Here is a 26,905-nt window from a genome sequence, read left to right on the forward strand (position 1 = left end):
TTTTCCCATAAGCTCTCTGGTCAACTTATCTTATGAAACTTTCACAGTTACTATTTTCGGTTTTGAAATAATGATGGATCAAATATCCACTTCACTTATATAATTTTGCATCACCAAACTGAATCCTTTTGGCTCTTTATTTTAGTAATTAGTAATATTTTAAACTGTTTAACCATTTAAAAATAATCCAGAGTGAGACCACAGTGCTGCTTATTAAATATGAAGCTAACTCAATACTCAGTTACTTGTTCTTATTTTGTAATTAAACTAGCTTTAAAAATCAGTTTCTAAAGTGACTTGTATTCTTAGAAATTTAAATTTCTATCATATGTAACACTAGTACAGTTTGTATAGATAATATACAAATAAAATCTGATTAAAACTATAACTAACTGTATTTGTTACATATACGTAACATATCACAATTTCAAATTAATACCTAAATTGCTTCAACAGATGATTTATTTGAAAGTACTAGTACTGTGTATGGGAGAGGAGAGAAGGGATTCAAGGGCTAGATGAAATGAGAATTTGTTATAGTCAGTCCTTAGATTTTTAATGCTATTTCAGCCATCTAAGAAGCAAGGCAGTAGTCTCACAAAATCAACTCCTACTCAGTCTTTTGAAAATATCCATGCCTAGGACAATTTTAAAATATTTGGCAGCTGCCTAAGACCAGCAGTTTAAACAGCACCTGCACTTGAAATAAGCATGCACCCCCCCTCAAATATTTTGTTGAAAGTGTTTGAAAGGCTATAATAAATTTTAAAACTGAAAAACACTATGATCCAGACACCTCTCTAAACATTAAATATTTTTTTTGAATGAGAATGCTGTCTTTATTTATATATACAATATAAAGTCCTGTCACTCTTATCAAAATCAACTATATCATGGGGAGAAAAAAGTTATTAATTAAAGTAGAATAATATGTGTGAAGTCTCACCTGAGGTTCATTATACCAAATACAACATCCACCATCTTCCACAAGATTGGTGTTCCAACAATTTTTACCTCGATTTGAACAGTTAGAATGGTACCACACCTGATTTTAAACAGAAAATAAAAAATATTAAAGACAACTGTTCAGTAAAGAACTGTTAAATGAATTACATTTGAATGACCAAAGAAAATTTTTGTCTTGATCTTTTCTGGTAAATGTGAAGAAGATTAACAATAACCCCTTTACATTTTCAGAGATTCCCAAAAGAAAGGATTACATCAACAGAAACTTTTCTTGTGAGTGAAATAATTATAGTAATATTCAACATCTTCATTAACAAGACTGTTATAACAAAAAGAACATGCTTCAGTATTTTGTTCTCTCATGCACATTTGTGCATCTGTAATAATGTATACTGCATGCATGTCATTTCTAAAAATGTTTATCATGAGAGCAGAATTTTTCCAGTAAAGATGGCGTATTCTCATCCAAGTGTAAAATAACCTAATAATCATCAAAAAATAATCTAGGGTGAAAAACATGTTTTCTTTCTTTTATCCACAATATGTCCAAGCACTTGCATGACTGCTTCATGATTTTTTTTTTAAACAAGAGAAGATGCCTATAGAAGTTACTTTAAACATCCAATGTGATAAAAATCACTTCCATTAAGTGATTAATGTTGTCTCTTACATTACAGTGCATTTTAAAACATTGTTAATCATGTATCTTCATTTTCATTGAAGCCTCCACTGGTAAGTGCATAATCTTTAAAGATATCAAAAGATAAGCATGATAGCAGACTCAGTTGTTAGTGTACAAACAAGACTGCTTTCCCCCTTATATTTACTTATTGGCTATATATTCTGGATTTGAGATTTCTTCATTTTTGTTGGACTGAGAAAAATAAAATAATACAGCTGACTCTCCCTACAGCAAACACTAATAAATTTGCTTGCTATAATGAACTACTCTACAGTTTCAACTATAACCCCAGAGGCATAATGCTAGCAATACTATTCTAAAGAAAATTCACTAAAGGAAATCATTCACTATAATAAACTATTTTCATGGTTCCTATGATCTTACTACAGTGAGAGTTAACTACTTAAAAAAAAGTTATATATTTGTTTTTATGCATATTATATGCAAGCATTTGGTCACTTCGTGCAAGTGCTCAGTAATGAAATAACTGTGTGCATGTTATTTCCAAATTGTGTATAAGCTTAGATATTCTTATTTCATCAACAGATCCAAATAAAATTTATCTTAGTTTGCATTAGACAGCTGATTTTTATATTTTTAAACAGCAAGTAACTTGCTATAACAAATCACTGGCACAATTCCATGCTAAAGGAAATTCATGAAAACAAACAATTCTTATTGTCCTCCCTATCAGTTTGATATAGTGAGACTTCAGTATGTGCATATATACAAGGTCGTTATAAAGTCTTTATGCAGTTTCAAATTGTCATAACTTCTGTTCTATACATGATAAAATAAATCTGAAAAAAGGGTAAGTGAAATAATTTATTATAGTTTGACATACATTTATTCTAGGGATTGTTAATTCTCAACATGGCCACCATCATTAAGTATACAAACCAAAATACAATTCTGGAAGTTCAACAAATAAGTTGCGCAGTTTTAATAATAATAAATTTGCTGCTAAACTACAGTCCAATAAATGAATCACTCTTAGTACATACTAAACGTCACTAAATTACAGATTGATCTTATTACGTGTAGAATGGAAGTTATGAAAATTCCAAACAGCACAAGAACTTTATAACGACACTGTGTGTGTGTGTGTGTGTGTGCGTGCATGCACGCACACACACACACACACTACACTGAGATCTTAATAAGAACTGGCCTGCTGCCATGAAACAAGCATCATGAATAACATGACCAACAGGAGCCACTACTGGAAGTCATGCTTCATGGTGGATGCTTTCCTGAATTTTTTATATATCAATACCACACATGATAGGTTGCAGAACCTTTAGCATAAAGGTGCAGCAAGAATTAAAGAAGGTATCTATTGATATTTTTCTTAAAGAGTGTAGTTGTTAGGAAGCATTTAATGAAGAAGGCGGTTCTAGAGAACAAATGTGGATTGAATGAATGGGGAGAAAGGTTTGCTGATTTTAAAGATGTTGGACACTTGTTGCTGTGTTTTAACAGGCTACTTAATGGAAAGTGACAGAATGGTGGATTGGCAGTTCAGTAGCACAGCATCCATGTACCGATAGAAAAGACAAAGCTGAAATATACTGTCTGCGAGATAGTGGTAGAAGTGTCAGTAACAGAGAAATATTGTTCAGAGAGACTGTACACCTCTTATCAGCATCATACATTTTTAGTGAAGTTCTGTGTGATGCCTTTCTGCTTCTTGGTTCTAACATGAAAACAGTATTTTAACATTTAGATTTGTACAGGATACTACTTAAAAAGTAGTATCAAGAACAGTGGTGGCCCGTGAAGTTTTAAGTGGGGGTGCTGCCTATACAAAATAATTATTTTTTTCCTAATCAGTAATCAATTTATTAATAAATAAATCTACAGATTTATTTATTAATAAATAAATAACAAATCTGCGAGATAGTGGTAGAAGTGTCAGTAACAGAGAAATATTGTTCAGAGAGACTGTACACCTCTTATCAGCATCATACATTTTTAGTGAAGTTCTGTGTGATGCCTTTCTGCTTCTTGGTTCTAACATGAAAACAGTATTTTAACATTTAGATTTGTACAGGATACTACTTAAAAAGTAGTATCAAGAACAGTGGTGGCCCGTGAAGTTTTAAGTGGGGGGTGCTGCCTATACAAAATAATTATTTTTTTCCTAATCAGTAATCAATTTATTAATAAATAAATCTACAGATTTATTTATTAATAAATTGGTTACTAATTAGGAAAAAAATAATTTTTTTAAAATTATTTTGTATAGGCAGCACCCCCACTTAAAGCTTCACGGGCTGCCACTGATCAAAATCAACTTTTCAAGTAGTGAAAGATCAACAGGAAAAGATGACAAGTTTTATTTAGAAGATGAGAAAGCTACTATGTGGGATATTTTTTGTGGGGGAAAAAAAAAAGCTTGCACTGTAGAAGATCAAAGTTAGGAACGTTTGAGCAGCTTTAGAGAAGATTGCAATATTTGGCAAATAAATAAGAGGAATGGAGTGCATTATCAGTCAAATTATGGATAGTGTTACTTGTCAGAGGAAATAAGATCATTTATGTACAGAAGAAAGAAGTAGGTGATAAGACAGAACTCTGCTGCACTGATCAACCAGACAGAAAACTAGATGCTTAATTACAGAAAAGTGGGGGTACACTAGAAGATGGCAATTTGCTGTCTTAACTCCCCAAACCGGCCACGAAATCGAGCTAAATCTGGATACGAAGCTCTAAAACCCATTGAATAACATGGATAAGAAGTGCAATTTGGTGTCACTGTTTCATCCACATTGGCAGGTAGGGAAGTTAATGCCAAACTCAATAAAATGCTCTGGAAATGTCAAAACTAACAGCACACCATCATCATCATCAAATTCCTGCCATGTACCTTCAAGGGGTGTACAGGATATGATAGTACTACATGAAAAATTTACATCATTACTAACTTCCTATCTACAATTTTTCTCCAAATTAGTCTGTTACTTGTCAAGACTCCTACATTATCAGATCTTATATTTCTATCATCTAAGGCACATTGTACCGTATCAATCCACCTATATCTTGGTCTTCCTCTGGGTCGTTTTCCTGCCAACCAGGCAGAGAACACTTGTTTTGCTAATCTTTCCTCGCCCATTCTGTTTAAGTGACCATACCACCTTAGATTAGCCCTGCTAACGCATTCCTGGATGCTGACAATGTCAAGTTCTTTCCTAATATAATAGTTTTTAATATGATATTGCCATTGATGCCACCTGTTCATGCCCCTTTCTCAGGACTCTCATATCTGCGGTCTCTAGTCCTTGGTCAAGTGTTTTACTTCTGACCCAGCTCTCAGATCCATAAGTTAAAATTGGTTTGAATACTGTCTTGTATACAGCTAATTTAGTGTTCCAACTAATTTCTCTCTTATTCCATATGAATTTATTCAATTGACTTCCTACCATACCAGCTTTGTTGATTCTATTGTCTATTTCCATATTTAATTTACCATCTTCACTAAAAATAGTGCCTAAGTAGCTGAAATGTTTTGCTTGTTCCACAGGTTCTCCTTTCACAACGCAGTTGACACTTTCAATGATTCTGCCTATTTTCATTGTCTTTTTATTGCTGACCTTCATACCATATCTATTACAACAGTTATCCAATTTAGTCAAGGAATCTTGCAGACTTGTAGCGAATTTATTTAGAAGTATAACATCATCTGCATAAAGCACAGAGCTGACATTAACATCCCCAATTTTGATATCATGTTTAATACCACTTTCCTTCATAATGTGATTCATATAGATAATGAATAACATTATCCCCTCTGTTATTATAACAATAATAACAATGTTATTATTATATAATAACATTATCCTCACACCAGATTTAACATTAAACCATCTTCCTGTACTTCCTTCAATTCTAACTGCTGACTTGCAACTCAAATAAAAACTAAGTATTGCTTGATATAATGCCCCATTGACACCATATAACTGTAGCATATTGAATAGCTTCTCTCTTGGCAGCTTGTCATATGCCTTTTCCAGATCAACAAAACTTAAATATAGATCTTTGTTATATTCTCATGCTTACTCAACTATTTGTCATAAAGTGAAGATCTGATCCGGACAGCCTCTATTTGGCCTGAATCCAGCTTGTTCTTCACCAAGCTTTTCTTCCATAATTCTTCTCAACTGTTTCTCAAGTATATTTGCATAAATGTTGCCAGGAACACTCAGTAGAGAAATATCTCTGTAATTCTCACACATTCAGTTTTATTTCCCTTTTTATATATGGGCACTATTAGAGTGCTACTCAAATCATCGGGAATTCGTCCCTCTGTCCATGCTTTCTGAACTATGCAGTGGAGCTACTGTAAAGACTTTTATACCACCATACTTCAAGCATTTCTGGCCGAATATCATCTACTCCTGCTGCCTTTCCACATGTCAAGCCTTTGATGGCATTTTCTACTTCAAGTATGGATATGTATTCCTGACTGCGTGCCTGGTCAGTGTTTTTTATCACTGTGCTGTCATCACTGCTTGTTTCATTTAGCAATTTTTCAAAATAATTGCTCTATACTTCAAAGATATCTTTTTCTCCTTTGCATGTCACCTTTATCATCTCTAATTCCTTTTACAGCACTCTTTCCTCCATTTCTGAGCTTCTTCGACAATCTTCAGAATATCTTACCACTTTCTTGATATTTATTTTCTATGTTCTTGCCAAAGTCCTCCCATGATTTTTGTTTAGCTAGTTTTAAATAGTGTTTAGCTTTCTTACATTTGTCTCTATATTCTCTCAGAGCACAAGTTGACTTATTTGCCAGCAACAGCAGGCTTTATCAAACCTTTCCACAGCATGTAGGTGATTCTTTTAAAAATAGAGACGTAAGAGGAAGAATTCATCATAAAATATTATTACCAGAATCACTTACGTTTAATTTAAATGTCTCATCATCATCAAATTCCTGACATGTGCCCTGAAGGGGTATAGAAGATATTATGATAGTACTACATGAAGAACTTACATCATTACTAACTTTCTATTGACATCTTTCCTCCAAATCAACATGTTATCTGTCAAGATTCCAATAATATCAGATCCGATATTTCTGTCTTCTAAGGCAATTTTTACTGTATCAATCCACCTATATCATCTTCCTCTGGGTCTTTTTACTGCCAACCTGGCAGAAAACACTTGTTTTGCTAATCTTTCTTCTCCCATTCTGTTTAAGTGACCATACCACCTGAGATTAGCTTTGCTAACACATTCCTGGATGCTAACAATGTCAAGTTCTTTCCTAATATCCTTGTTTTTAATATGATATTGCCAGCCCCTAATCTTTCTCAAGACTCTCATATCTGTGGTCTCTACCCTTTTCAAGTGTTTTATTTCTAACCCAGCTCTCAGATCTCATCATCATCATCATCATCAAATTCCTGCCATGTACCCTCAAGGGGTGTACAGGATATGACAGTACTACATGAAAAAATTACATCATTACTAACTTCCTATCTACAATTTTCCTCCAAATCAGTCTGTTACTTGTCAAGACTCCAACATTATCAGATCTTATATTTCTATCGTCTAAGGCACTTTGTACCGTATCAATCCACCTATATCTTGGTCTTCCTCTGGGTCGTTTTCCTGCCAACCTGGCAGAGAACACTTGTTTTACTAATCTTTCCTCTCCCATTCTATTTAAGTGACCATACCATCTGAGATTAGCTCTGCTAACACATTCCTGGATGCTGACAATGTCAAGTTCTTTCCTAACATCCTCATTTTTAATATGATATTGCCATTGATGCCATCTGTTCATGCCTCTAATCTTTCTCAGGACTCTCATATCTGCGGTCTCTAGTCTTTGGTCAAGTGTTTTACTTCTGACCCAGCTCTCAGATCCATAAGTTAAAATTGGTTTGAACACAGTCTTGTATACAGCTAATTTAGTGTTCCGACTAATTTCTTTCTTATTCTATATGAATTTATTCAATTGACTTCCCACCATACCAGCTTTGCTGATTCTGTTGTCTATTTCTATATTTAGTTTACCATCTTCAGTAAAAATTGTGCCTAAATAGCTGAAATGTTTTACTTGTTCCACAGGTTCTCCATTCACAACACAGTTGACATTTTCAATGATTCTGCCTATTTTCATTGTCTTTGTCTTTTTATTGCTGACCTTCATACCATATCTATTACAACAGCTATTCAATTTAGTCAGAGAATCTTGCAGACTTGCAGCGGATTTATTTAGAAGTATAACATCATCCGCATAAAGCAAAGAGCTGACATTAACATCTCCAATTTTGATATCAGGTTTAATACCACATTCCTTCATAATGTGATCCATATAGATAATGAATAACAGAGGGGATAATGTACATCCTTGTCTCACACCAGATTTAACATTAAACCATCTTCCTGTACTTCCTTCAATTCTAACTGCTGACTCACAACTCAAATAAAGACTAAGTATTGCTTGATATAATGCCCCATTGACACCATATAACTGCAGTGTATTGAATAGCTTCTCTCTTGGCACCTTGTCATATGCCTTTTCCAAATCGACAAAACTTAAATACAGATCTTTGTTATATTCCCATGCTTTCCCGACTATTTGTCGTAAAGTGAAGATCTGATCCTGACAGCCTCTATTTGGCCTGAATCCAGCTTGTTCTTCACCAAGCTTTTCTTCCACAATTCTTCTCAACCGTTTCTCAAGTATACTTGCATAGATCTTGCCAGGAACACTCAGTAGGGAAATACCTCTGTAATTCTCACATTCAGTTTTATTTCCCTTTTTATATATAGGTACTATGAGAGCTCTACTCCAATCATCGGGAATTCGTCCCTCTGTCCAGGCTTTCTGAACTATGCAGTGCAGCCACTGTAAGACTCTTATACCACCATACTTCAGCATTTCTGGTCGAATATCATCTACTCCTGCTGCCTTTCCACATTTCAAGCCTTTGATGGCTTTTTCTACTTCAAGTATGGATATGTATTCCTGACTGCATGCCTGGTCAGTGTTTTTTATCACTGTGCTGTCATCACTGCTTGTTTCATTTAGCAGTTTTTCAAAGTAATTACTCCATACTTCAAGGATATCTTTTTCTCCTGTTTTCATTTCACCTTTATCATCTCTAATTCCTTTTACAGCACTCTTTCCTCCATTCCTAAGCTTCTTCAACAACCTCCAGAATATTTTGCCACCTTCTTGATATTTATTTTCTATATTCTTGCCAAAGTCCTCCCATGACTTTTGTTTAGCTAGTTTTACACACTGTTTAGCTTTCTTACATTTGTCTCTGTATTCTGTAAGAGTAAAAGCTGACTTATTTGCCAGGAACTTTTGATATGCTTTCTTCTTTTCCTTCACTGCCTCTTTAACTTCCTGTGTCCACCAGGGAGTTCTGATTTTTTTTATCCTTACAGACAACCTCACCACATGCCTCTCTGGCAGAATCAATCAATGTTTCCTTCAGAGTTTGCCACTGAATCTCCAAGGTTTGATTCCTGTTCTCAAACTCTTTCATTTTCTTTTCAATAATATTTCTGTATTTTAGTCTACAGTTCACATCTGAGAGCTGCTCAACTTTTATTCGCTTTAAAACTTTCTTACATGTTATTCTTTTCAATATGAAATTCAATTTTATCCTGCTCAAGACTAAATAGTGATCACTTCCAATTTCAAATCCTCTGTACACTCTGGTGTCCTGCACCAGGGAGAAAACATCACTATCAACAATAACATAGTCAATGAGACTTTTCTTATTCCTAGCCTCTTCTCTCCATGTGAATTTGTGCACATTTTTATGTTGGAACATGGTGTTAGTAATAACCAGTCCATGTCCTGAGCAGAAATCCAACAGATATTTGCCATTATTATTAGCTTTGCTCTTTTCTCCAAATTTTCCCAAAATATTTTTGTATGTCTCACAATCATTTCCTACTCTACTATTTAGATCCCCAACAAGGACCAACTTTTCCTTTTTCATTGTGTCAGTTGCTTTTTCTAAAGCCTCAAAAAATTCCTCCACTTCTACCTTAGTAGAACCTTCTGTGGGACCATAGGCACAAATAAGTCTCATTGTTCAGTCCCCCATTCTCATATTTGCCCACATTACTCTACTTGAGACTGACTGCCATTCAAGAAGATTAGCCTCGTATTTTGTGTTGAATACTATGGCTACTCCTTCTTTTCCTTGATTGTCATTTCCTGAATATAACATTTTGTATTTATCGTTCAGAAAGATCTCACGAGTTTTTGTATTTTTTGTTTCAGTTACTATGTCGATCTGGTACTTATCTAATTCCTCAGCTAGCTCCATTTCTTTGTATTCCGGCTTCTTATGTTGATAATACTGATCTTTAACTCTGGTGATGTTGAGTTGGGGTGTGCTTTCAGATTTGTTCCAGTAGCTGACTTTTCGCTGTTCGCCCTGGTTCCCTGGCGAAAACAACGGGGGCCTTGTTTAACCGGGCGACGCCCCAGCCGGCATGAAATTTTGTCATGTTGTACCATCATTTTTTATTTTGGTTTAACCAATAAGAATACAATTTGGTCGGCTAAATCCCAAATTGCCAGCCCATCCTCGTTCGTTCAGTATCAAAGTAGATACCCAACAGGGTGCACCACGAGAAGGTGAGGATTGGACATTAGGTCAGAAGCCCTGGTCGGTTCTCCGCATTCCTTTAAAGGCTATGTGGAGGTCTCCTCTCCGTTATACAGCTTTGACCCTTCAGATCTACAAGTTAAAATTGGTTTGAACATTGTCTTGTATACAGCTAATTTAGTGTTTCAACTAATTTCTCTCTTATTCCATATAAATTTATTCAGTTGACTTCCTACCATACTGGTTTTATTTTAGTTGATATTTTCGATGTTTCAGCCTATTTTCATTGTCTTGTTATTGCTGATTTTCATATCAAATTTATTACAACATTTATTCAATTTAGTCAGAGAATCTTGCAGACTTGTACTGGATATTTAAATGCCTTTATTTGTAAAATTTTTGGCTAAGTTTCATAGTCATTGTCAATACAGTTATAGGAAACTACAAAAAAAAAAAAAAAATAACAATTCAACTGAAAGCACATGATATTATGTGTGCTATTGGCTGCAGGAGAATAGCTCCATCTGCATTAATAGTTATTCAAAATAATACTAAAATAATTTAGTTAAATTATTTTTAAATATAAACAAAAAAAAATTAATTACAAATTAAAGAAAAAATGAACGGTGAGTATTTTGAGAAATACTCACTGTTCATGTTCACCATTCATACATACCCAAAATTGAGAAATTTTTTGGCAATCATTTTTGTTCAGGTTTGGGTTGTGAATGTGTGCTCCACAACTTTTTTTTTTTTTTTGTATAGTCTTTCTAGAAGAAAATAACTTGTGTGCAATACTTTGGTTTTGTTCCATTAAATCATGTGTTTTGTAGATAATGTATTCCTGATGTTCTTCAAAATGAATTTGTGCAGAATGACCAGTTTGTCCATAAGAACATAAGCTGCAAGAGCAGGGGATTCTGTAAACTCCAGGATGAAACAAGAAGAGAAGTTTCATCCTCCTGTTTCATCCTGGAGTTTACAGAATAGTAAAGAGGATAGTTGTCTTTAGGTGAGATAAGGATGGTATTAAGTTTGCAAACTGGACAGAAAGAGACTTTTAAGTTTAATCTGTTGAAGTAATCTTGCTGTTTTTTCTGAAAGTCCTTTAACATATGGAATACAAATTCTGGTAATTTCTTCTTGAAGCTGGTTAGGACTAACCCATCATCCTAATGGGTAAGTCCTAACCAGCTTGATTAACCATATTTCTCACAAGGGTGATGATGTGAGTTAGAATCAATGTATTTACCAGTATGAGTTAGTTTTCTATATATTGAGAACTGCAGACTACCATCTAGTTGATGTAGAATGAGAACATCCAAAAAAAAAAAAAGAAAACAACTGTTATCTATATAGAAAACAACTTCTACTTCCAGGGTAAATTTGATTATTGGGTTTATTAAACTAATTTTTTTCAAGAAATTCATGATATTAGAAAGGAACTTGACATTGTTAGCATTCAGGAACATATGCACTGAGCTAAAGTAGTATGGTTACTTAAAACAGAATGAAAGAGGAAAGTTAACAAAACAACTGTGTCAGGATGGCAGGAAAAATATCCAAAGGATGATCAAGATTTATATGGATTGATACAGCAAGAGGTGCCTTAGAAGTCTGAAACATAAGATCTGGCAGTACTGAGTCCTGAGAAATAACAGATTAGTCTAGAGGAAAACTGTTAACAGAAAGTTAATAAATATGTCAACTTTTCATATGATATATCATAATAAAGGTACATACCAGGAATATGCTCGTTTTCCTTTAATCAAAAACATGACCCACTGCAGCTAAATATGCTGCGGGAAATATTTATCTCCAATCGTAAGAAAAAACTGTGTGTGCTTCCATGACATGTAAGTATTGTGAATATGTCCAGCAACCTTTAAGGACATTTCATTTACAAGACAGACACTGCAATTTTATAGGTTTTCTGACAAATGGTTAAAATGGGTGCTGTTTCAGGATGAATGACAATATCAGCTGTCTACACTTTTCCGGGTATCAAAACAGAAATTCATTCCTAATTCAATTTCAACACAACAGTGAAGTAACTGCTACTAGAATATATTATTCACAAATGATTAAATTAAGCATGTAAAATAAAAAGCACTTCCAATGCAATGCAGAAGCTAGTGTTGTAGAAGGGAAAGCAATGGCATGCCCATCAAGAATGCAAGGAACTTGCTTGCATTCTTGATGGGATTTAGAAACTGATTTTTCAACGAAGTGAAAAATATTTTTCCAAATTATCATCAAGGTGTTAACTTGCTATATGCAAATACAATGCATTAAAAATGATGTGCTAATATACAAGTTGCATTATCTAACTGCTGTAATGAGTATTGCCTTACATGTTTCTTATTCCATAAATGTTGAATGAAAGAATCCTATTAACCTCCTAATATATTTTCAGAATACTTGTTTAATTGTTTTCAGCTTAGGACATTCTTTTCTTCGAAGGTATTTTTGGCTTAAGTGCTTGAGTTGAGCATCATGGAAATTAATCAGCTGCAGTTATTAAAATTCCCTGAATTTACTACTTTCCATACTGGGACACTACCCATTCTGATTCAATTCAAATCTCAAGAAACAATGTAATTAAGCAGCTTTCTTGACAAGCCTTATGTCAAGGGATTTGCTTAATTTTATGCGAGTGTTAATATAACATCAAATGCTATTCTTCATCAATAGCTTTGATTCTGAATTTTATGCACCTACACACACATTTTTTTTTTCATACAACTGTAGGCTCCCGTCTGTTCACAAAACTGGATTGAGATGCAGCAACTTCATAATACTATCATGTTACTTCCTGTCAAAAAAAAAAAAAAAAAAAGACGGGGTATTTATAGAAATAATCATGCTTCCAAACTCTCCCTCCCCCTGACATCTAAGTAACAAGAATATGAAAAAATGTCTCAGATATATATATATAAATAAAAATTTAAAAAAAAAATTGATATATGCATAAATATTTTGAAACAAAAATAAATTATATTATATATATAAAGCTTACCTTTTCTGGAATTGCAGCTGCCAAAGAAATAGCAAGTCCCATCCTTTAAAAAAAATGAAATTAAAGTGTTACTCTTGATAATAGATTAATGAAAAAGAACATGAATACATTATTGGAACTAGACAAATCCCAGTTTTATGATGGCCATAACAACTTACAAAAATTAAGTTTTTCATGAAGAAATTGGAAAAGACGCTTACATCATACTCAATATATAGTGTACACAACATTGCACTTTAACATTTCGCAAGTAGTGTTGCTGATTGCATTAGTAGCAGTTCAAAATTTTTCAAATAGTGCCAATTCCTACAGAAGTCCATTTGTGCACTCACTTCTCCCTCCCTCGAATGAAAAAAAAATATTACTTAAAATTTTATTATCAAATTTATAACTAAAATTAATTACAATGATAAAAACCTGATTCATAAGACAGTAGAACTGTACTGGAATTTTGAAATTAGATGGTTTCTGATTTATTGGTGTAAGAACAGCAAAGTTCATACTGCACCAATCCAAAGGTTACAGCAGTACACAAGGTAATAATAAATAACAATGAAGAGATAAATTATTTGGTAAATGGAATGTTATGTTCAAATAGCAAATTAAAAAAAAATTAAGTTAAACAATGAGGTATCTACATATAAACGTGTTTGTATTAATTAATTCTTTGTAAAAGAGAGTTAAAAACTTAAAGCAGTTTGAGTCTGAAAAAATCTTAATGTATATGGCTTGGCCAGATTAGTATAACTTATTCCTTTCTCTAAGGAAGTGCTAGCTCTGCCATGTTCTAGTAGAGTGCCAGCACTACCAGAACATGGATCAAGGATCTTCCTCAGCCATAGCCAAGTTAGCCGATCTTGGGTGTGGATTTTTCCCCCTAGTTTATCTGGTTTTTCATCTCGCAAGCAGGCAAACCAGCCCTGTGAACACACAGGCTACAGTCAAAAATACATACTTAATCCCTCATTAGGAAGGTTCAACTAGTCCTAGGGGTGAAAGAGGAATGGGGGGAACCTCACACAAATAAAATTTTAAAAAAATGGTATTAACAACACCAAACAAACTATTTTATAAATATTTCTTGCTTATATTTCGCTGAATTTGAAATCAGCATATATCAGGACACTCAGCATTGTCTGCTACAACTAGAAATGTTTCACATACTCATTGTTGCATATAAACTATAACATGTTGCTTTGTGAAGATGCTGATTTGAAATACAGTGAAATATAAGCCAGTTCAGAAACATTTTTTTTTTAAATAAAATAGCTCATTTAGTGTTGTTAATACCATTAAAAATAAGTTATGAACAGGGTATAGTTAAGAAACAATTGTTTCCTTTGAAGTGAAAGAGTAAGTTCATTTGCTTTGATTAAAGAGAATGGGTGATGCGTAAAATGCACCAGTAGCTATTCGCATATCCTGATAGATAGGATATCTATCCTTTGTAAGCAACAAGGTACATGTTTGCAGAAAAGAGGAAATAGGGATAAAAAAATGTGCAACTACTGTTTCATGATTTCAGTAAAAATATTAACTTGAAGTGGTTCAAGCCCTCATTCAGTTTTCTATTGTACACTAATATTTCCCCACATAGTTTGGGAATCTGATATAGTGACTTCATACTATATCAGAGGTTCCCAAGTCTTCACTTCACATCATCATACATATACCCTTACAAAAATTCTTTCATCAGATGGAATCATATATTGACATCTATCAAGGACAAAGAGGTAGTGTCAGATTTACTTATTTAATTTAAATTACAGTAGAAAAACTTTATATATATATCGTTATAACAGATCATATAAAATAATTAGTAATGTTTTGATGTTTGTTAGTATACAAGCAATGTGTCCAGTGAAACAATGTCATGTCCATAGTAGCACTTGTTTTGCCTGCAAAATAATTTTTATATATATGTGTTATGCACAATTAAAATTTTTTTCCCCCTTTTGGCTTCTTATGCTTGATTTTATTTTTAATTACTGCAATTATAAATTAAAAAATTCAGTGATCATTCATTAAAAATGGAATATCAAACTCAGTATATTCATTAAAACAGTGACATCAACAGAGTGAAAGGCGGGGATTATAACAATTATGGTTCTTTTAAACTCTTTTTCACCATAAAGATCTGAAGACTTGTAGTGGATTTATTTTGGAATATAACTAATCTTCGAAAGTCATGAACTAAATTTAATACTTCTGATTTTTATATTATGTTTAATGCCCTTTTCCTTCATAACATGATCTATGTAGGTAGATAAAATTGAAAATAATATATCTTGAGAGTGCAAGCTAAGGCAACTCGGGGATGCTGAGGATTGTATTCTCGTAAGCTCTCAGGGTCAACTTACAAAACTTTCATAGTTTCTACAAACATTCGGATCTAATAATAATGTCGGATTCAGTATCCATTTTGCCTATGTAATTTTACACATAGCTGAAATGGAGCTTTATGGCTCTTTCTTTTAATAATAAACAATTTATAACTTTTAAATTTCATCCCGTTCTGAGTAACGTGACGAAATTTCATGCTACCCTGCCTGGGACCTGAATCACCCCTTTATCCAGTGTATCCATGCTGTACCATATATGCTACCTGACCATTAGTCACTTAATAGCCATCCAAAAATAGTAAATAGAAAATTCCAGAAATAAACAAGTCATAAGTTTTAAATTGCATGGTGTTCTGAGTAGTTCTCGGTATCAGATTGACTGTCACAGTATCAGAGTGCTTTTTTCAAGTAACCCTTATTTTACTTAATAATGGCCCAAAGTGCAGGAGTAGTGATGCTGGCAATTCAGATATGACATAAGCCATAAAGTGCTTCCTTTAAGTGAAAAGGTGAAAGTTTGACTTCATAAGGAAAGAAAAAAAAAATCACATGCTAAGGTTGCTAAGATTCCATTCACATTCAGATAACTTTTATTATTACTATTATTACGGGCAACTCCAGGGAGTCATTAGACTCATCGAGGGAGGCCCCAAATCATATTCATCACAACTATTCGACATTCATACAGTATCTATCATACCTCACCTTAAACTCATTCACTGTCACAGCATCCACCACAGACTCAGGGAGCGCATTCCACTCATTCACTACTCTAAAAGTAAAGAACCCAGCTCTAACACCTTTACTAACCACACTTTTGCCCAGTTTCCATAGATGTCCCCTAATCCTCCCACAACCAGCCCTGTTCTCAAAAATATCTTCTGAATTAATTTTATAGAAACCCTTCAGTAATTTGAATGTCTCAATCATATCTCCCCTCCTCCGCCTATCAACCAATTTTTGCAACCCACAAATCCTCAACCTGTTCTCATACAGTTCATTCCACAGACCTGCTATCATTTTGGTCACTCGCCTCTGGATCCTCTCCACCCCATCAAGAAGAAACCTAGGTGACCAAATCTGAGCACAGTAGTCGAGATGGGGTCTTATCAAGGCTCGATACAGAGGAACAATAACCTGCTTGTCAACGTATTCTTCAGCAACCAAGTGATTTGATGAGCTGATTTGGCCACTTTTGCAATGTGTCCCCTAAATTTCAATTCCTTATCCACCAACACTCCTAAATCTCGTGCCTCATCAATTTCCTGGAGCACGGTTCCACCAATGCAGTAAACTGCCGCCAATCTTTTCACCCCAAAATGCATAACCTTACATTTTGCCACATTAAATTGACATCCATTCTCCTTAGCCTAGACCTCCAATCTATCCAAATCATCCTGCAAAATTTTGACGTCATCTGCATTCACTATTGCCCTGCCCAACTTCGCATCATCCACAAACAAATGAACTGTTTCTCTCAGATCCTTTCCTATATCATTTATGAACAAATTAAACAGCAGTGGTCCAAGAACAGATCCTTGTGGCACACCACTAGTCACAGGCCGTCTTGTGGACTCTACTCCTGAGTAAACCACTCTTTGATATCTCTCCATCAACCACCCTCCTATCCATCTCACCAACCCTATGTCCATTCCCATATGCTGCAATTTACTGATTAGAATTCCATGTGGTATCCTGTCAAAGGCCTTAGCGAGGTCCAGTAGAATCACTGTAAACCCATTACCCTTATCCAGTTCAGCCGTCACTGTGTTATAATACGTAAGCAAGTTACTGAGGCATGACCTACCCTTCACAAAACCATGCTGTCCCCGATACAGTATCCCATTTTCTTCTATCCAATCTTGTATTTTCCTCTTGACTATTTTCTCTAAGACCTTGATAATGATTCCTGTTATGCTGATTGGCCGGTAATTTTCAACAGCAGCCTTGGTGCAGTTGAACTATTTTCCCCTCTTTCCACCCCCTTGGGACTGACCCAGTCCTGAGGCTCAAATTAAACAAAATGGTCAAGGGCACTGACAATTCTTTGGCCACTTCACGTACGACACGAGCTGGTATACCATCCAATCCCACAGATGTATTGACATTGAGGTTCTGTAATAGACTAGTTACCTCTACTTCATTCATCACAATTCCAGTATAAGCTGTTGGTTCTTCCATTCCTGCAAAGTCACCACCTGGATGATATACTCTTGCAAAGTGCTCGCTCAGTAATTCCACAATATCGACTGATTCGGTTACCTCCCTACCCTCAGCATTTTTTAAGATCATTCTACCATGAGCATTTTTCCTTTTACTTGCAACATATTGAAAAAACTGTTTGGGATTCTCTTTAGCCTGTGTGGCCAATTTCCTTTAGTAATCTGCTTTTGCTTTTCTTACCACCCTTGTTACCATCCTGGCCTGAGCTTTATACTGTTCCTGCGCCTGATGGTCACCCTTCTCCTTAAATTCCCTCCACAATTGTTTCTTTTTTTGCAGCTCAAGCTTAATAGTGTTATTCATCCATTTAACCCCTACTTGATTTATTATTCGGACTCTTGGTATACAGTCAACCATTGCCTCCTGCAAACAGTTCTTAACCACCTCCCATGCACTATCAACATCCAGCCCTTGCAGTTTTACATGCCATGGCATTGAGCCAAGCACACACCTAAGCTTGTCATACTTACCAGCCCGGTAATTCCACATGTACCCTGTCTTAATTGTAAATTCGACCCCTTTAGCCACCTCCCAAGTCATGACCTTATGGTCACTCTCGCCAATTGGTGGCAACATGGTCATGTTCGTTACAGCCACATTCTCAGTTGCAATTACTAGGTCCAGCACTTTCTGCCCCCTGGTATTTTCCAATACATGTTGCCGTAGATAGTTGTCCCTTAATAACCGCATAAAATCCAATTCCTTCCTCCCATGTGCCCTCTCCTCTTTCCAGTCAATGTTACCATAATTGAAATCACTCATAATAATAATTACCCTCCTTCCACTCATTTTTTCTATTTGCTTATGCATACTATCCCCACCATCCACTCCATCACCCGGTCTATAGCAGCACCCAATTGTATATTTTGTTCTGCTAGATTCTATCTCACACCAAACAGCCTCAAATGTGCTTTTTTCCCCATCCTGCAGTTCAACTTCTATACTCCTTGGCTGAAGCTCATCAGCTATCATCAATAACACTCCCCCCCCCTTTTATTCACCCTGTCACTCCTGAACACGCTATACCCGCCGCATTCAATCCCACTAGCTTTATCATCTTCTGTCAGCCATGTTTCACTAATACCGACAACCTGTGGCTTGGAAGTGCCAACCATGGCCAAAAACTCTTCCTTCTTGTTCCTAATACTCCTGGCATTAGTGTACATGAATCGCAGAAGCCCATTTGTCCCATCCCTACTTTAATGCCTTATACTAACTATCCCATTCTGATTTGTTGTCCGTCGTACTTGCTCGGGCATAATATACTCATTCATACACTTAACTGCCCCCCCCCCTAAAGTCTGCATATCTACTCCCCCCCCTCTTAATAAATCTAGTTTCCCTGAGTCTGTACATTTATTACAGCATGTTGTTATAACTGTTCTATTTTATTATAGGAAAAAACATAATATATATAGGATTTGGTACATCTGTGGCTTCAGGTATCTGCAGAGGATCTTGGAACGTATCCCCCTGCAGATAAGGGGAAGGGGCTACTGTATTAGATTAGAAAGGATATTAACATTAAAAAATGTCAGTAAAATTAATCTAAGGTGATGTGGTCACTTAAACAGGATAAGAGAGTAGAGGAGAGGCTAACAAAACTAGTATTTGATGCTATGGTGATAGCAAAAAAAAAAGAGAGACTTAGAAGATTAATGTCAGATCTGACAAATACCAGAATAATATGGAACTGTTGATAGAAAGCTAGTAATAATTTTACTGTATAATCCCATCATAGCATCCTGTACAGCCTCTGAGGTTGCACATCAGAAAATTATACAAGTACCACATTTATGCCTAGGTATATAATTTTTGCTAATGTTGAAAAGCAATCAAGACTGCTTTGGCAGACAATCACCCAGTCTCAAAAAGTGAACATGGTTTAAAAGGACAATGTGTGACTGTAAAATAATCATCAATAGATGTCAAAATTATATTTTACAGTATGGAAAATGATGTCATCATTGTTTGGCAAGTAGTACAGTAGAGAAAAGAGGAGGGGTGAGAAGATGAAAGATTGAGGGAGGAAGAGGGGTAGTAAGGGAAGAATATTGTATGGTGATTCCATAAGAGATGCTTGAAGATTTTGTCATACTCTTGTTTACAGATATTAGGAATACTACAGTCGACTCTCACTATATCAACCTTATAGGAACCACAAGAATAGTTTGTTAAGTGAACAATTTGCTATAGTAAATTTCTTTTATCATAGCATTGTATCTATGGGATCCAAGTGAGAATTTTCAGGGATTTCTTTAGTGAGAAATAATGGCAACAGGATTCTACTGTAGACAAGGGATGCAAAGGAAGCTGCATTGGTAGAATAGCTCAATTCATATAGGGTAAATAATTATTATATTGTCCATAACCAAGATAAAAACTTCGTCTTCAATTGGAAATAGAGACTATTAATGCAATCCTATCCTGGAAGGCTCTAAATATGCAGAATTTTCAATTAAGAAGAAATATGTGGAACTATAGAGCAATTTTCTGGGATGAAAAATTCCATCACCTATGAGACTCCTACTTATTCATCTTCAGAATGAACAGTACAGGAATACCTTGTATAGCGCGGTTTTTGGTGTAACGCGGTTTTTATTATTACACTTATCATTATTACACTAACATTGTTAACACTGACTGGCTACTCCCGGGCACCGCAATTGACAGTCGAGAGCCACGTTTATGCAGTAGTTATTCGATTGGTTCTTTTTATTATTTACGTTAATATTAGTATTTAATATTTTTTTATTAATTAAGTATGAGTGAAAAGAGACAAAACAAAGAAGACACTGTTGGAGTAACAAAAAAACGCAAGTGGTTGACATTAGAGAAGAAACTTGAAATTATAAAATGTCACGACAATGGTGCTTCGTTTGCTAAAATAACATGTGAGAATTCAATGAATGAGTTATCTGTATGAACAATTATTCAGAGCAAAGAAAAGATTAAACAACATGGAATGAGCACTGCTTCTTATATGTCAAAAGTGATCATGAGAAATCGCCTTCTAATGATCTGGATTGAAGATTGTAATCAGAAAAAGATTCCTTTGAGTCAAATGATAATCCAGGCCAAAGCAACAAGTCTATATGACAAAATAAAAGAAAATGAAAGTGAAGGAGGTACAACCAGTGAAACATTTATAGCAAGTCACGGGTGGTTCTACAATTTCAAAAAGCATATGGAACTCCATAACATAAGAATCCAAGGTGAAAGCACAAGTGCTGACACTAAAACTGCAGAATTATTTCCCAATGAATTGAAGGAGCTTATTGAGAAGGAAGGCTACACAGATGATCAAATTTTTAACGCTCACAAGACTGGCTTGTTCCGGAAAAGAATGCCATCGCGCACATTTCTAGCAGAGAAGAAAAAAACACAAGCTGGGTATAAAGTGTCAAAAGACCGATTGACACTTTTACTAAGAGGTAATGCATCAGGTGATTTAAAATTGAAGCCACTGTTAGTGTACAGAGCGGAAAACCCAAGAGCTCTTAAGGGCTTTACAAAGAACAATTTACCTGTTCATTGGCGTTCGAATAAAAAAACGTGGGTGACTTGTTCAATTTTCGAAGACTGGTTTAAAACCTTGTTTTTGCCCTGAAGTTAAAGCTATTGTAAAAAGAATGATATTCCTTTCAAAATTTTGCTTTTATTAGACAATGAGCCAGGCCATCCAACTCTGTTGACTAACTTAGATGAAAATGTCAAGATTCATTTTTCCCTCCAAACACAACATCAATTCTGCAGCCGATGGATCAAGGCATTATCTCCACTTTCAAGGCTTGCTATTTAAAACGAACTTTTGCTCAAGCTATTAAAGCTGCAGCAGAAGAAGATTCTTGATCTTTGAGTGAATTTTGGAAGAAATTTAACATAAAAGATGCCATTCAAAATATTTATGAATCTTGGCAAGAGGTGACTCAAAGCAACATGAGAGCCGTGTGGCATAATATCTTGCCACATTGTTCAAAGGACTTTGTTGCCTTTGCAACACAGAAAGAGGAAATCTCAACAGAAATTGTGCAGATGGGCAAAGATCTTGGTTTTACAAGTTTAGATTGTAACAATGCGAACGAATGTATTGATTCTCATTCAAATGATCTGGATGATGAAACCCTTTTGGAGTTGGAACAACAATAACGAGCCTATGAAGTAGAAGAAGACGAAGATGACCCCACTGGTGCCATGGTTGAAGAATTTTCCTTTGCTGACCTTTCAACTTTTGTGAGAAAAATCGACGAAGCTTCCGACTTTCTCATAAATTCCGGCCCGAATTTGGAAAGAAGCATCAAAGTGAGACAAAGTCTCAATAATGCCATCAAATGCTACAGAGATAAGGAAGACAAGGATGGTTCAATGAACACTAAAAGACTACTTCAGTAAAAAGTAAATTACTGTATGCTAAAATTGAAGCAACATTTGTTTTGTTTTCTACAACTTTTATATCAGTTTAAAAGGATTTTATTTGTTATTTATTTAATAAAAATAACATTGTTTTTCATTTTTAAACATTTTTATTATCCTAAAGTTTTGTAATAAACAAATTAAATTGAAAACCTTTATAAATAGACCTCGAACAACGCGGTTTTGCATAGTGCGGACGCTTCTTGGAACCAATTAACTGCGCTATACAAGGTATTCCTGTACTTATGTTTTTCCACCCCTAAACAGGATTTCAAGACCAGTCTTTCTAATTAAATGGGGGCTATCATTATAGCGAGAAACTGTCCAAGAGAAAGTTTCAGAATTTTTTTTTTTCTGTGAAGTCAAATGGAAAAAGAACAGTTGTAATTACCGCGGCAAGACCCCAGGCTAAATCAAATGCTAGAAAGAAGAGAATCACAGCTTTAACTAGTGACAGCTCAATGTAGTGTAATAAAGAACAGAAGATGCTAACTCACCTGTCAGTGGGTAAATGTATATTATTATTATTACATAACACCTCCAGGGAGTCCAAAGACTCATCGAGGGAGGGCACCTACTCTCCATCACTCCCAACCCACAACCACTTTCATCATCTACACCAACACCATCTACTGCTGACCACCACCACCACTCATATTTTCACAGACAATCACAAACATCCAAGCCCACGGCAGGATTCGAACCTGCAGCCTTTTGGCTGGAGAGTGGATACGCTAACCACTCAGCCAACGAGGCAGGCTGTTGTGCAGCTTAAGATATACGTACAAGGTTCTGTAACTGGAATTCAAGATTTTACTGTTTTTATAGATTTATTTCAACAAAATTTTAATTATAAGATATAATCTACCATTTATTCAACCTTCAAAACAATGACCCTTCAATTAACCAATCCTTATGTGTCAACTGACTTCTGGTATCACACCATCCAACCCTACAATTATCAGAATGGCAAACTGCTTTACCAATGTGGTTGGATAAATGGTAAATTACTATATATATATATATATATGCAAAAGGAAGTTATTAATATTTACTAAAATTTAGATAACCTTTCAGCTCTGCCAACTCTTCCAATTCTGTGAACATAATTAGCTTTTTCATCAGGCAAAGTCACGTTTATTACTGAAAAAGAGCAGTCATTATATTACTAGAGTGAACTATAAACATACACATACATTTTAGAATAAAGAGAAATGATTATAAACACATTTTAATTATTTTGTATGTAAACATATAGAAGAAAATCATTTTTAAGACTTGTACGTATCTCTTCTAAATGGCTAAATACAAATTGAAGAGATGTGACATGGCAACTTATCAGTACAAGAGAGGAAGAACCAACCCTACCTTAAATGAGAGGAATAACTACTTAATGTGTGAATAAGTTTAGGTGTTGACAGTTATTTATTGTACATTGGACTGGAAGACCATGCTTTCTTCATGCAGCAATATGATGGAGCAAAATCAATGTGCTACATATAAGTCATTACAAGTTGCAGAGACTGTTTTTGGATGCCAGCAGCTGCAATGAAACACTGCCCTGAACCTGAATGAGGTTTGCAGTGATTAGTTGCCTGAAAACTAGATTACATGCAATTCAATTATGAACAGTGAAATAAATTTTAAAAATAGAAAATGAAACATATGATTACATATCACATAAAAGATTTTAATTGGACCAGAATGAAGTCCTATCTCTTGATTTATCATTTTTGTGTTGTGTATAACACTGAAGTACTGTGTAATAGTATCAGCTTGTTTCTCATGGGATGAGTTAAGTCCACCAGTTGTAGTGCATGAAATCACAACTGCTGTTCCCTACACTGATGTTCTGAAAAACTGTGTTCGCATATTGTGACAGTTTTGTATTGCCCTTTAACTTTTCTGGATGATATTTCATGTCACAAAGCAATGACTGTGACATGGTTTAACTGGAGCACACATCCCAGGAACAGAAGGAGCCAAACAAGTGCTTAAGAATTCAAAGTCAAGATAAAAGGAATATAATAAATTTAGTTTAATCCTTTATCCAAGTGTGTGCAAACAAAGTTTGCACCTGAAAGTATCTTCAGGACTGGGGTAAAGTGGTACAACACCGGGCAACTCCTTGCAAAGGTGGAGCAAGCTACCAACACTCCTATCTCAGTATCTTTCATAATGCAAAACACATCTCCTTGCGGATATGTATAATGTTATGCATTAAGGGAAGGGCCACTGAAGATACTTTCAGGCACAAACTTTGTTTGCACACACTTGGATAAAGGATTAAACTAAATTTATTATAGTCTGACCAAGTGAAAAATAAACTTTCAACATCTTTCTCTAAATCCAGAGTAATTTAATAAAAAGGTGGCACACCGTTTGGCAGCTCCTATAGGAGGAGATGACCTTGCCAATGCCTCTACCTGGTATCTCCACTTGGGCCTGGCTCCCACTGAAGAGACCTCAATAAAGGTCGAAACTAGTCTGGGTAGTGGCCCTTCCCTTAATGCATAACATTATACATATCCGCAAGGAGATGTGTTCTGCATTATGAAAGATACTGAGATAGGAGTGTTGGTATCTTGCTCCACCTTTGCAAGGAGTTGCCTGGTGTTGTACCACTTTACCCCAGTCCTGAAGATACTTTCAGGTGCAAACTTTGTTTGCACACACTTGGATAAAGGATAAACTAAAAAAAACTTTCAAGATAAAAGGAAGCTGGCTGTATAACTAATTGGTGGTTCCTACTTTCCATCTGGATACAACCTACAATTTTGATTCCCCTCCACCCAAAAAAAAAAAGGAAGTGTTAGAGGGGAACCAATTCTTATACTGATTTAATTAAAAATACTTTTAAACAAGCACAATATGTTTTAAACAAACATAAAGATATGCTTTATTTATATATTTGGAAAGTAACGGATAGAATAAGAGATACTGAAGTGCAAAATACTCAAATTATTAAAAAAATATATCCATACACAAACATATACAGCAAAGCAGGATATGAGAAATTTCTTCACAGATGATGCAATAAATGCTTATTATTATGTGACACCTTCAAGGACTCACTGCAGAAAGGTACTCTGCTCCAGTTCTGCCACACATGCACCTTACTTGTGTCCCCTAGTACTTAATTCTCCAATTACACACAATGACACTACTACTATCAATGGCATCTGCTGTGCACCACCAACAGCCATTTTTGTCTCTAAATTGTGTGTTCTCATGGTCAATTTGCCTGTATACGAGATGAAAAACCCACATTTCTGAGAGAGAAAAACCTACTACCACCATATGAGATCAGCCAACTTACAGTCCAACCACAGATGCGAGACCCCCTCAACACTTCTGCGCATGGCAGAAGAAGGCAAATCCATTCCGATAATAGGTTAATAATTGCATTTCGTGGGATGGGTGTTTATTGTTTATTATTATATGCCAGAAAATGAGTTTTTATGAAAATTCTAGTTTTTAGTGGTAACTATTTTGCTTGTATAACATTTGGAAATTTTTACATATAAAGCATGTGATTTTGCGTGTTGGTGGTGAATTCATACAACCCTTATTCCTTTCTCCCCCTTCAACATGAACTGACTGTTCTTGGCACTGTGCTAGCTAGGGGGTTCTCGCAACTGTGGGCAGACATTACCTTCAACTGCAAAGCTATATAAAGAATCCTCTCGTCACAACAAGAATCAAACATGTCTTTTCCAATCAAAGTGTACAAGTTCCACTGTTCTTCCAACTGTGCTACAGAGGTGGTTAAATTTATAATTTTGATATATTTTGTGTATCATTATGATTAAGTGAGGAAAATTAAAGTAATAGCATACACAATATATTAATTAGAAAAACTTAATATATTTGTCTTGCCATAAGCAAGACTAGAATTTTAAGTGCTTCCTGGATTTGAGACTGTTTCATACAACCAAATTTGGTGAGGTTTGGGTAAGGATGAGGAAGATTCCAAGAAGTCTTTCAAATTTAAATTTGCTCCTGTGGAGTAATGTGGCCTTTCTTTCATCATATCTTGTGGTCTGGGTATAGGATATGGTCAGCAAACCAAGTGGCTGTACTGGTGGAACAGAATATAGTCCTTGTGTTCCACAATTCTGATGTTGGTTGTCCTGCCAGTTTGGCTAGATGGGACAGCTTGCAACTGCATGAAACAACTACCTGGTAGGTCTAGGAACTGTGGCTGTTTTTTTTTTTTTTTAGGGGGGGGGGGGACATAAGGGAGGCTAATTATGGTCTGTAAAGTGAAAAGGGTATATATTTTTAGAATTTGTTAGTTTTTCAGATATGCCTCTAATATGGGATGGTAACAGATTCTGTAGGTCTCTGTTCTGGAGGGAAGAAAGGGAAGTAGGAGTTTGGGGGGGGGGGGTACTAATATTCTTTGTAAATTTGGTGGGAATGTGGCCTTAGGCTAAAAAAGGTGTTGTGAATGTGTTCAAGTTGAGTGGTGAGGGCACTATTATTGGGTAATCCATTTTGCCTTGTTGTACAGGGTTTTAATAATCCCATACTGTTGAAAGGGGAAATGGTATGAATGTTGGTGTGACTGATCTAAGGTTCACCTGAAAAACTGACAAAAATTCTAGAAAGATAAAACCTTATTGCCATTTGCAAATCATCTCTTATAAGCTGCATTACAAAC

The 26,905-nt window shown here is 35.3% G+C and overlaps 1 protein-coding gene across 1 annotated transcript in view; it reads right to left on the reverse strand.

The window, feature by feature from the left end:
• Ddx1 (ATP-dependent RNA helicase Ddx1) overlaps positions 1 to 26,905 on the reverse strand; it is a 336,696-nt gene that overhangs the window by 19,107 nt on the left and 290,684 nt on the right. Inside the window, exons 27-29 of the mRNA XM_090401751.1 lie at positions 23,310 to 23,382; positions 13,262 to 13,304; positions 947 to 1,045 (exon numbers count right to left, since the gene is read on the reverse strand). Coding sequence (XP_090257877.1) covers positions 947 to 1,045; positions 13,262 to 13,304; positions 23,310 to 23,382 — 215 coding nt within the window. The remainder of the gene's footprint in view (positions 1 to 946; positions 1,046 to 13,261; positions 13,305 to 23,309; positions 23,383 to 26,905) is intronic.

The sequence above is a fragment of the Typopeltis vanoorti genome, chromosome 12 (genome assembly GCF_054136105.1).
Source record: "Typopeltis vanoorti isolate ZY-2024b chromosome 12, IOZ_Tvanoo_1.0, whole genome shotgun sequence".
Classification (NCBI taxonomy): Eukaryota; Metazoa; Arthropoda; class Arachnida; order Uropygi; family Thelyphonidae; genus Typopeltis; species Typopeltis vanoorti.